Genomic DNA, 12,833 nt, shown 5'->3' on the forward strand with positions numbered 1-12,833 from the left:
CCCACTTAAGATGTGAATAAGGAGAATTTTTCTCTGTATCATGAATCTATAGAACTCTTACCCAGAGTGCAGTGGAAGTAGGGTTATTGAATATTTTCAAGATGTGGAGATGCTGGCGTGGACTGGGGTGAGCACAGTAAGAAGTCTTACAACACCAGGTTAAAGTTCAACAGGTTTGTTTCAAATCACTAGCTTTCGGAGCACTGCTCCTTCTGGCCTCCTATTTTCTGCACAGGCTCCTATAGCAGCACCTCCAAAACCTGCGACCTCTACCACCTAGAAGATGCATGGGAATGCCACCACTTGATTCACCTGAGGGGTGATTCGAAACAAACCTGTTGGACTTTAACCTGGTGTTAAAGAAGTAGGCGGGAAAGTGGAGTTGGCCACAATCGGATCAGCTATCAGACCTTAATTGGGGAGCCAGCGTGAGGGGCTGAATAGCCAACTACTCCTAATTTGTATGTTCCTAAGTACTGTGGGTGTCCATGTACCAAGTGCACTGTGGTGATTCAAGAAACCAGCTCATCATCATATTCTCTGGTGTAATTAGGATGGGAAACAGCAAATATAAACCTAACTTTGCAGATGACACAAAACCTGGAAGCATTGTAAACTATGAAATGGACAGTCCAGAACTTCACAAGGTCATAGACAGGTTGGTAGAGTAGCCAGATGAAGTTCAATGTGTGAAGTGATGCAATTTGCTGGGAAGAACAAGGAGAGACTACAGAAAGTTAGGGGCACAATTCTTAAAGAATTGCAGGAGCAAAGGGATCTGGCAATATATATGCATAGACCATTGAAGGTGTCAGGACAGATAGAGAGCGGAGTTAGTAAAGCATATAGTATCCTGGGATTTATAAATAGTGACACAGGTTATGCTTGTGGTGGTATACCTGGAAGCAATATCATAGATGGCTGGTGGTGCGACCTCCAGCCAGCAGATACCAGTACAAACACACCATGCGGTCTCAAGACAGTGATCATGTGACGAGGCACGCCAATATAAGTGGGGGCACCATCCGATCACGGGCAGATGGTTACAAGATGTACAAGTTAACAGTCGTGCCTAGGGTTAGTGCCAGAGGAGTACAAAGCAACTCCATGATAACTTGCTCTGTACAGATCGCTATCTTGCCATGTGTGATTCAATAAAGACCCTGGTTTGGACAACACTCGAGTTGTTTGGTAGATTCCTTTCCAGACATCGAACACCGAAACAACGATGCTGAACTTATACAAGACATGAGTTAAACTTCAGCTGGAATATTGTGGACAGTTCTGGGTGCCACACTACACTATATGAGTGCATTGGAGAGAGTGCAAAAGAGGTTTACAAAAATGGTTCCAGGGATGGGAAACTTCAGTTATGGGAATAGATTGGAGAGGTTGGGAATGTTTTCCTTGGAGAGAAGAAGGCAAAGAGGAGATTTAACAGATGTTCAAAATCATGAGGGGCTGGACAGAGTAGATATGGAGAAATGTTCCAGAGCAAGAATGAGGGCAAGATTTAAAGTGATTTGCAAAATAAATGTAATTTGAGAAAAAACTTTCACACAGTAAGTGGTTCGGATCGGGAATTCACTGTTTGGAAGTGTGGTAGAGATAGGTTGGATGGCAGAGCATCAAGAGGGCACTAGATGATTATTTGAATAGAAACAATGTGCAGGGGTGCGGCAGTCGATGCAGACATGATGGACTAAATGGCCTCCTTCAGCACTGTAACAATTGTGATTCTGATTCTGTGAAGTGGCAGGTGAGGGCCATTGCAAACTTTTTCTATCTTTTGGAGGGTTGTTGCAAGTCGACGGATACATGGAGGAGTAATGTTTACCAGAAGAGCAAACAAAGGGACTGGTTTTGAGTGGTGTGTGTGTATTTTTTCTGCTTTTGGGCGGGATGTGGAATGCTTGGCTCTCGAAGTGTAGAGGGGGAAACCAGTTCATGGCGAGAGGTTGTCTGGTCTTTCGACACCCTTTATCCCAGAGATCAAATGGGAATGGAAGGTTAAGGGCAAAGTAAGTTACCGTGGGCCATGGTGAGAAGCATGACGGGGGGGGGGGGGGGGGGGGGGGGGCTGTGTTTGGTGTGGTGGTTGCAGGAAAATGTGGCTTTTAATGGCTCCCAAGGGCGGCATGTTGGGCAGTAGTTAGCACTGGGACTATGGCGCTGAGGACCCGGTTTCGAATCCCTGCCCTGGGTCACTGTCTGTGTGGAGTTTGCACATTCTTCCCGTGTCTGCGTGTTTTTCACCCCCACAACCCAAAGATGTGCAGGTTCGGTGGATTGGCCACGCTAAATTGCCCCTTAATTGGAGAAAAAGTAATTGGGTGCTCTAAAGTTATTAAAAATGGCTCCCTTTCTAACCCCAATACCACCCACTTGTACGTCTTCCAATTCCATGTCGCCATACACTTGCCAAATGCGTTTCCCTTGGCCAACTCGCCAAGTCCCCGTTTCCTCCCCGCCATTAGGGGCCTCACGGTAGCATGCTGGTTAGCATCAATGCTTCACAGCTCCAGGGTCCCAGGTTCGATTCCCGGCTGGGTCACTGTCTGTGTGGAGTCTGCACGTCCTCCCCGTGTGTGCGTGGGTTTCCTCCGGGTGCTCCGGTTTCCTCCCACGGTCCAAAGATGTGCGGGTTAGGTGGATTGGCCATGCTAAATTGCCTGTAGTGTAAGGTTAATGGGGGGATTGTTGGGTGACGGGTATACGGGTTACGTGGGTTTAAGTAGGGTGATCATTGCTCGGCACAACATCGAGGGCCGAAGGGCCTGTTCTGTGCTGTACTGTTCTATGTATCTATACTTGCCACCCTGCCCCATTGTAACTTACTTTGCCCTTAACCTTCCATTCCCATTTGATCTCTGGGATAAAGAGTGTCGAAAGACCAGAACCTCTCGCCATCAACTGGTTTCCCCTCCTCCACTTTGTTTTTCTCGGAAGGGCAAGTGCAGACTCTATGGGCCAGATGGCCTCCTTCTACGCGTTGCATAGAATCTGTGACCACTATATATGTGTTTCTGTGTGTGTCTCTTTCAAGTCTTAAATTATTAAATTCAGTTCATGCTGGGGCCTGCTCTCCTCGGTCACACTTTCCATACGTTGTGTTTTGAAATACTGCTTGGTTGAGTATTGGCACCTCCAGTTAGAACATAGAGCATACAGTGCAGAAGGAGGCCATTCGGCCCATCGAGTCTGCACCGACCCACTTAAGCCCTCACTTCCACCCTATCCCCGTAATCTAATAACCCCTCCTAACGTTTTTGGTCACTAAGGGCAATTCATCATGGCCAATCCACCTAACCTGCACGTCTTTGACTGTGGGAGGAACCCGGAGCACCCGGAGGGAACCCACACAGTCACGGGGAGAACGTGCAGACTCCGCACAGACAGTGACTCAGCAGGGAATCGAACCCTGGACCCTGGCGCTGTGAAGCCACAGTGCTATCCACTTGTGCTACCAGTTAATTGGAACATACTTCTTCAAACTTCAGTACATAATTGCCTGTACCTAAACTTAATGCAAATAGTCTGAGCCCTTGCAAAGACTGCTTCAGCATTTCTGGAGTTATTTTGATGAATTATATTGATAATGGTGAGTAATTTGGGAAATTAAATTTCTTCCATGTTGTAAATGGTGAGTATATTGAGATTGAAACAAAATGCCTCCTGGGGTGTACAAAATTGATTTTTCTGTTGTACTACTGCCTTATTACTTTACTATGGAGATGTTTTATACCCCTTTGACATTTTGTGAATTATATGCATGTGTACCAGATGTAGTTCTTAAACGTAGTATAATTAATTTTCATTTTAACCTCCTGTTGGGAGAGGTTTTTGCATCTCATTAATTTTTGTGTCAGTCACTTTACAAATTTTTAAATTTCCTTGCTGTTAATTTTAATTGAAAAATATTTGGACAATGACTAAATTGAAGATTAAAATTTAATAGATGGAATTGCATTCTTTACATGGAGCTATAATTTTTGCAAATCAATTATTGAAGAAAAAGAATGATCTAACTTGTGTCACTACATTACCAGTTGAATATATTCAAGGTTGAGGTAGCGAGCAGTCATGAAGAGTCATGTGGCATTGAGGCGAAGATTATGGCTGGTATGATCTAATATAGTAGGCCCAAGATACCTTATGGCTAGCTCCTGCCCTGTTTCCCATGGTATACTTGACATAGAGGGATATTAAAAGCTAGTGAAGTGAACAGGACAGAGAATTGGGGCAAATGTCCCATGGCGCACATTTCAAGAGCTGAATGGTCTATCTATGTTGTGGCACTGTTATGATTTTATATGAAAGGAGTGTAATGCTACTAAATTGTATTTGGGAGAGTCATGGTGGGAGTGTGGGGGACGGTGGAAGTTAAAACCCAATGTAATGCATTGCCTTGTTCTTGACGGAAAATATTTAAAATGTAAAGGAGTCTGTCAATTTATATAAGGAAGAAAATTGCGTGAGCATTTTGTTGGTTAGAATTGTTCTGGCATTGGATTTTGTTTCTAATATGTGCATTGAACAAATCTGCCACAGTATTGCATGTGGTAATTCAGTGCTTTAATGATGAGTGAGTCATAATATGTTATTCTGTTGTAAAAGTGCAGTTCTTTTTCCTGAAGCAAGCCAGTTTAATTGCTGCAAATAAGCACATTTTTAGGACAATCTGAAGCAAATTCCTCTTGGGTACTTCCTGAGGTCAACTGGAGAAGGATTGTCTCTTGCAAGAGTTGCAGCTGATTCTAAATCCTTGACTGTGGCCCAAGGCCAAAAAAAAGCAAGTTATTAACACAGCAAATTATTAACACAGCAAATTATCTACTTTATTTTAAAAGATTTTGCAGCTATAACACCTTGCCATCGGAACCTTGACAGTCATTTCAATAAGAACTAATTTCATTTGTATGCAATGCTTAATCAGGCAGGCATACATCCCTCACTGGTTGCAAAGCAAAAGAACTCAGCAGCAATATAATCTTGGTCCAACATGTGGCGGGGTTACAATGCCATTGGCAGAAAGGGACAAGTATCCACTTGGGTAAATGTTGGAAGATAGTTCTGTGGAAGATTTGATTAATTTAAAACCTGTAAAAAACCAACCAGATTCGAGGCATTCCTATTGGGGGGGGGGGGGGAACAAATGCACACAAGTTCATTAGACTAGGAAAGCGAAAAATAGTTACACGCTCTTTTTAATGGATTCATTTAAAGTTTCTAGTGGTATATGCTTGATGTTGAAACTTGAAATTGAAACCAATTTTAAAGCGGTTAATTAAAAAAATATATGGGATGTGGGCTTCCTTGGCTAGGCCAACATTTATTGTCCATTCTAGTTGTCTTTGAGAATATGGTGGTGCGCTGCCTTCTTGAATAGCTGCAGTCCATGTGGTGTAAGTACACCCACAGTGCTGTTAGACATCCAGGATTTTGACTCCAACGTTGATATATTTCCAAGTAAGGATGGTGAGTGACTTAAAGGGGAACTTCCGGATAGTGGTGTTCTGATGTATCTGTTGCCCTTGTCCTTCTAGTTGGTAGTGGTTGTGGGGTTTGGAAGGTGCTACCTAAGGAACGTTGAATGAAGGTAATTGGAGCATTAATAGCATCTGTATTTATGCACACTCAGTTAAAATGTTTCAACCCAAGGAGTTACTTCTAAAATGTGGTTACTAAGCTAATGCTGTACCAATAGATTAAATGGTTTGTTGTAAGCACAGCAATCTTGCAACATTTAAGGGTTGAATCACAAATAGGTGTATGATGCAATATATATGTATGAAAATGCATCAGTAATGAGAGCCTCTGCTCACCAAATTATAATTGGAATGACTAATGCTCCCGCGGAACAAAATAAATTGTTTATTTTGCCACAATTTATTTCTACAAACCAATTGGCACTGAGCCATTCATGGTAAATTTGTTCTTTTAAACGCAATCTGGCACCCTTGTTGCTGCTAATCATTGCATTATAATGTCCAAATGCATTTGTATCCTACGAAAGCAACATACTGCATCTGCTAGAAATTTGAAATAAAAATAGAAAATCCTGTTGATTCTCAGGTGTGGCAGCACCTGTATAGGGAGAAACCGAGTTAATGTTTCAGGTTGACCTTCCACATGAACAGTTCTGAGGCAAGATCGTCAAACTGAAACGCCGAGTACACCCAGAATTTTCTGTTTCTTCAAGTGCACTAAAATCTTTGGGTTTTGGCCTCATTCAGACCATTTAGCAAATTAAGTGATTGGCCATGAAGAAGTGCACCCGTTCCAGGTTGGAGATGCAAAGTGCGACGAGACACTAAAGCAGTCTTTTAATTTAAATATACAAATTCCTATTTTTCTCCTCGTGGTGGTGTGGATTTTTACCACCATTTCTGCCAGTATGTAGAGGTGAGACTGCAGAGGAATCGCTGAAAATTTTCTGTTAATCCTGAAATTAGATCAAGCTTTTGCGTGTATAATTCAGTAGACATCATTCCGGATTTAATGCAAGGCAGACATCCGCGATCTTCTTGAAGAAAAGGTTTTGTAAGAAATGAGTGGTGTATTTATTGGAGCTGCATGTCGATTCCAGAAGTTATCTCTAGCTCTGGTTTTGCCCAAGAGATACTCCTACAACACCATCATTGCAATGCATTGCTGTGAGTTCAGACCTTTGTTTTCTGATGTGATGGCAATTTCCACTTCAAATCCCCTTAATCCCTTAATTATGTTGGAATCATCTACTCTAGTTTGAGCTTAGTGTTTCATATATTTTTTTTCTTTTCCACATCCAGTGATCTGACAAGTAAACACACTGCTCTGTCAGGTGGTATGGGGTCTGTGACAATGGAATACACTTAATCTGAATTACCTTGTGAAATGACCTGGTGTCCAGAGGACTCGTGCATTAATTTCTGGAGATTTACAAATGAACTAGTAGCAGGACCACGTAATATTTAACTGTAGAATTAAGTTTCCCCTTTTAAGATATTAGGTTAATGGGCAAAGATTGATTCTGATAGGAGGAAAATCAGTAACTAGAACAATAGTAACATGTAACGACTGTGCAGATGGAATAATATTTATAACAAAGGAAGAAGGGGTGGATTGCCCCCATTCATGAAAGGTGTAGGACTTTCAAAGCTGGGGCAAGTCTGGATGTGGGTGTTACTGATGAGTTATCATTTTAAGGATACTTGGGGTAGTCTCCCAATTAGCCAAATGGCCAGTCTGCTCTGAAAGGAAACTGGATAAGTGCTTGGAAAGGAAGAGTTTAATTGCATAAATGAATGGTTTAGGTTTGATAGTTTCAGCTGAGAATGGCCTCCTTTATTTGTACTCTTTTTATTCTCCTTCCATAGCTTCTCTTTGAAAATGGCAGTAACCACCTTTGTAACACCGTTATACCATGTAGCAAGTCAGTCTTGCCTGAGAGATACGTGACTTCTGTTTCTAATGCCATAGTGAAGGCAGTTGTTATATAGTGTAGCTGAGAGAATATAACATTGCAAGCACTATATGGGAGCCTGAACCTATGACCCATGTGGTGCAAGAATGTCCAAAACTGCATAGCCTGTAGGCTGTATTATAAATTATTAAGCTTCAACGTGATGATATTTGATATTTTTCTTTCCCCCCTTGTCTCTGCAGAGTTTTCCATCAGATGAAGGATGGCCTTTTGCAAAGTACCTTGGAGCCTGTGGGAGAATGGTTGCTGTAAATTATGTAGGCAATGAACTTTGGAGTTTCTATAATGCACCCTGGGAAAAACGAGTAGACTTGGCCTGGCAGCTGCTGGAAATTGCTGAACAGCTCACCAACAATGATTTTGAATTTGCGCTCTACCTCCTCGATGTCAGCTTTGACAACTTTGCCGTTGGCCCTCGGGATGGGAAAGTCATAATTATTGATGCTGAAAACATAATCGTGGCAGACAAAAGATTGATCAAACAAAGTAAGTTTTTTGTTTGTCTCCGTTCAAAAAGAATCATAATTCATTGGCACCTTTTTCTGATTTCTTGTAAAGATGGCTAACAATTGTTTTGAGTTGGCCAAACATTTGTCATAATGGTTTACTTTACGGCAAGTGGTAATAGAATTGTAGAATCCTCACCACTTTCTACACATTAAATTATTAAAGTAATTTAATAATTTATTAAATTATTTATTGTTGTATTCAAAGAAAGGACAATGTGGGAGGTTCTATTGGCACGCTGAACAGTTTTAATTTGGGTTCAGCCATCCACTGTTCCAGAATTGAATTACTAATTGTGATTGTTTTGTGCAAAATGTGTTTACTTCAAATGCAACAGGTTTCCTTTCCCGTCCTCAGACTGACATTTCACTGGATCTTGTCGTATAAGGGCAGCACGGTAGCATTGTGGGTACCACAATTGCTTCGCAGCTTCAGGGTCCCAGGTTCGATTCCGGCTTGGGTCACTGTCTGTGCGGAGTCTGCACATCCTCCCCGTGTGTGCGTGTGTTTCCTCCGGGTGCCTCCTACAGTCCAAAGATGTGCAGGTTAGGTGGATTGGCCATGTTAAATTGCCCTTAGTGTCCAAAATTGCCCTTAGTGATGGGTGGGGTTACTGGGTTAAGGGAATAGGGTGGAGGTCTTGACCTTGGGTCGGGTGCTCTTTCCGGGGGCCGGTGCAGACTCGATGGGCTGAATGGCCGCCTCCTGCACTGTAAATTCTATCCTATGATATAAGAGCTGAGAAATATGAAATTGGATACATTGAAGCTGTCCAGATTTTCTCATTGTGCCACCAGAGGAGGTAGAGTCTGGAAAGGGATTTGGACAGGTTAGATGAGTGGACAAACATTTGGCAGATCGAGAATAATGTGAGAAAATGTGAACTTGAACACTTTGGCAGGAAGAATGTAAAAGCAGTATACTATTTAAATAGGAGAGATTGCATAACTCAGTCGAGAGGGATCTGGGTGCCCTGGTACATGTTAGAAAAAGTTAGTATACAACATAATGCAAGTGATTAGGAAGGGAAATGGAATGTTGATATTTATTGCAAGAGGGATGGAATATAAAAGAGGCCAATTTTACTGAAGCTGCATGGGGTATTGATGAGGCCACATCTGAAGTAATGTTTACAGCTTTTGGAGTTCTTAGTTGATAAAGGGTAAAACTGCATTAGAAGCAGCACAGAGGGTTCACTTGATGTATTCCTGAGATGAAGACTTTATCCTATGACGAAAGATGGGGGCCTATGGGCCTATACACTTTGAAATTTGGAAGAACTGAGAGGTGATCTTATTGAAACTTGTAAGCTCCTGAATGGTCTTGACAGGGTAGCTACTGGAAGAATGTTTCCGTTAATGGGAGAAGAATAGACCTGGGGTCTCCTTTGACGACTGATCTAAGAAGAATTTTCTTTCAAAGGGTCGTTCGTGTGGAACTCTCTTCCCCAGAGAACAGTGGAAATTTATTTAAAGCAGAGCTGGACCAATTTTGTTGATAGAAAAGAGAGTGCAGGGTTATGGGGACAGACATAAATTGATCTTATTGAATGGTGGAGCAGGCTTGAAGGGCTGAATGGACTATTCCTAAAGCTACGCTCTAATGTAATTGCATACTTATTCAATTTATTCAAAATGACTAATGAAAAAAATATACAGTGTAAAGTGAAATCTGCAGAACTCTATACAAATGGAGGATCGTTCCACATATGCCATAGACAGTAACTTTCAGCCAAATTCTCATGGACCCCATTGTTTGAGTGACATGTACGAAATTAGATTAACGCAGGGTGATTGGAGATGCTATTATTATGAATTGATATAATAGATGTATGATTACATATATTTCATAATTACAGACATGTACTGATTACACCTGTGTGCCCCAGCCAATTTCTCATCACCAAAAATATTCCTACATTACTGCCTCAATGTACCCCAGTTAGAACTATAGAATTGCATTGGTAACAAACATGGCTGTCAAACGATTCAGATAATTCCTGTTGGCCGCTTGAATTCTGTCATGAGCTGCTTTAGTAATGTGTTGTATTCTAATCCAGTTGTTTGACATTTATTTAGTTTTACATGCTTTACACCAAGCCCTCAAGACAGATTTCAATCTGTGATGAATTTTGTTTTCGGATACGGCAGAAACTGAGGAGCTTGTAGTTTTCCTTGTTGCGCCTGTGTTTGAAAAGGGGAAAAATCACTATCCAGTGACTGTTATTGGAAAGGTTATGTTTAGATGTTGGATGAAGATAGGATTGGTGATGCTGCTTTCTGGAGATGTCCTCTACACTTAAGTGAGTATTGCACACCATCTGACTCCAGGCTCAAGTATGAAGAGCGACCACTTGGGCACAGTACTGGATCCGGCTCTTGTGCCTGTGGAACTGTTTTCAAGTAAGCATCAGCATTTGAGGGGAAAAGGCAGAAAACTACGAATGCTGTCCGTCCCCAAGTATAACTTTCAGAGACCTCTTTTTGCTATCAATTAATGGAGTCTTTGGAGGAAAGCTGCTATACATTTTGTTTAATTTGGATGTGGCATCTACATTTTTACATTTGTGTTGCATCTGATCTTCACCAAACTCAGCAAGATGTTTTCTTTTGGAAAATAGCAAAACCTTCTGTAGATGTGATTTGCTTAATTTCTTTGTGATTTTCACCAAATTTGATACATTTCTTTTTTGTCCAATTATATGGTAGGAATGTGCTTGTCAGTCTGTGTTTAGAAGCACTGCCATAATGTCTATAAGTTAGACATAATGTAATTAAACTTCATCTTATTGAAAATTGAGGTGTTAGAAATAAAGGTGGCAATCAATGAGCAAACTGTGCTCATTGTGCAAACTGTCAGATCTAATTAGAGCTCTCCTGATGAATTATTGAGCCGTTGTGATATTGAGTTATTCCGACCAACAGATCCCATGTTCAGTTCTCGATCTGTATTGAGTTGGCTCTCTTGGCTGAGGTAGCAGTTGCACAACAATTGACTTCTATTCCTAGGCTCAGGCGAGAGAGAGAAATAAAGAGTTGCCAGTGATTCTTGATGGGAAGTATTGTCCGACTCCATGTGAGTTGATTTTGTAGATGGCTCTCGCTCTCCTAAGATACTGCCCCCTCCCTTTCATAAATGCTCCCATCAACCCACTTCTCTGGAGTTTAGAAGCATAAGAGGTGATATCATTGAAGCATTCAAGATTAGGAAAGGACTCGGGGTGTATATGAAACCTAGAACAAGGGGATGCAGTTTCAAGAATAGGGGCCGATTATTTGAGACTGAGATGAGAAATTTCTTCACTGAAAGGGTTGTGAATTTGTTATTTTCTGCCAAAGATAACAAGATGCTCAGTCGATCAGTATATTCAATACAGAGGTCGATAGATTTTTGGGTGCAATGGAAAGTGGGGGTTATGCAGATGCACTGAGATGGCATATCAGTCATGATCTTTTTAAATAGCAGAGCAGATTCAAAAGGCCAAATGGCCTACTCCAGCTCCTAATTTCTATGTGCTGTTAAATGCATCACAAGATATACACACTCCTGAAAATTATGTTTTCTCTTGGGAAAAGAGAAAAACAGACAAAATCAAGACCAATTAGGAAATCTAATCAAGAAAAATTCTCTATGAACGTTTTAAACAATTGAAACCAATCCAGGCGACCCCTCTGGCATGGTTGCTGCTTTGATATGATTTCTGCCCCAGCCAAAAAGCGGTCGAGCTGTCACTTAAAGGAGTTGGAATCTGAAACTATGGAAATGGGTAAAAACTGCAGGTTGTCATGAATTTAAAAATAACATTCTATTCCAAGGCTGTTGATCAACAAATATAACATGTCGGACAAAATGTACAAATAGGCAGAACAATGGCAAATAAAAATCAACATTGATAACTAACAATAGGCAACATAGATACTTAATGAATGCTACTGAATAAATAGCTGAGAATGAAAGTCAAAGTGACTGAGGGGCTACAGAAGTAATAAGAATAATCTTTATTATTGTCACAGTAGACATACGTTAACACTGCAATGAAGTTACTGTGAAAATGCCCTAGGCGCCACACTCCGATGCCTGTTCGGGTACACTGAGGGAGAACTCGGTGTCCAATTCATCTAACAGCACTTCTTTGGGGACCTGTGGAGAAAACCGGAGCACCTGGAGGAAACCCACGCAGACACGGGGAGAACGTGCAGATTCTGCACAGACAGCGACCCAAGCCAGAAATCGAACCTGGGACCCTGGAGTTGTGGAGCAACAGTGCTACCACTGTGCTGCCTAAAGTAATTGATAATCAAAGCATGTATCTAATAGAAGGGTGCTGTCAACCAGTGGTTTCCAACCTGTGATCCTTGAGAATATTGCAGATGGTCCGTGGAACAAAATAATACAATTATGTGTATTTGTGAGTGTGCATCATAAACTATTAGAAATAGCTGCATTTTTAATACCAGTTGATACAAGTTTGGCTCCTGTCAGACGTAAGCTATGTAAAAAAAAAAAAAATTTTAAACTGCTTGCATACTTTGTGGTCAATAAAAGCTTTTCATGACCATCTGTGCTCCTCATAAAGGAAAAAGTTGGGAACCGCTAATCTAAACAACTTATAGACCCACATTTATAGACACACATTGACCATACAGATATTGTTTCATGCATCGATATACCATTAAAATTTAATGTTTTGTGACCTAACAAACCAACAACTTGAAAACAAAAGGCATGAAGGTTTAGCGGCAAATCACTTTTTTTCTAATAAAGAAAGTGACAAACAAAATATAGGGACTTAACAGTAACCCATTTAGGATTCTCTGTGATAGCCAAAACTCTTGTTTCCACAAGTCATACACTTGCAAAG

General features: G+C 41.2%; 1 protein-coding gene across 7 annotated transcripts in view; it reads left to right on the top strand.

Moving 5' to 3' along the window:
* dipk2ab (divergent protein kinase domain 2Ab) overlaps window positions 1–12,833 on the top strand; it is a 242,217-nt gene that overhangs the window by 102,375 nt on the left and 127,009 nt on the right. For all 7 annotated transcript variants that reach the window (XM_038816602.1, XM_038816601.1, XM_038816600.1 and 4 more), the window contains one exon: window positions 7,648–7,951. In XM_038816602.1, coding sequence (XP_038672530.1) covers window positions 7,648–7,951 — 304 coding nt within the window. The remainder of the gene's footprint in view (window positions 1–7,647; window positions 7,952–12,833) is intronic.

Source organism: Scyliorhinus canicula, chromosome 13 (genome assembly GCF_902713615.1).
Source record: "Scyliorhinus canicula chromosome 13, sScyCan1.1, whole genome shotgun sequence".
NCBI lineage: Eukaryota > Metazoa > Chordata > Chondrichthyes > Carcharhiniformes > Scyliorhinidae > Scyliorhinus > Scyliorhinus canicula.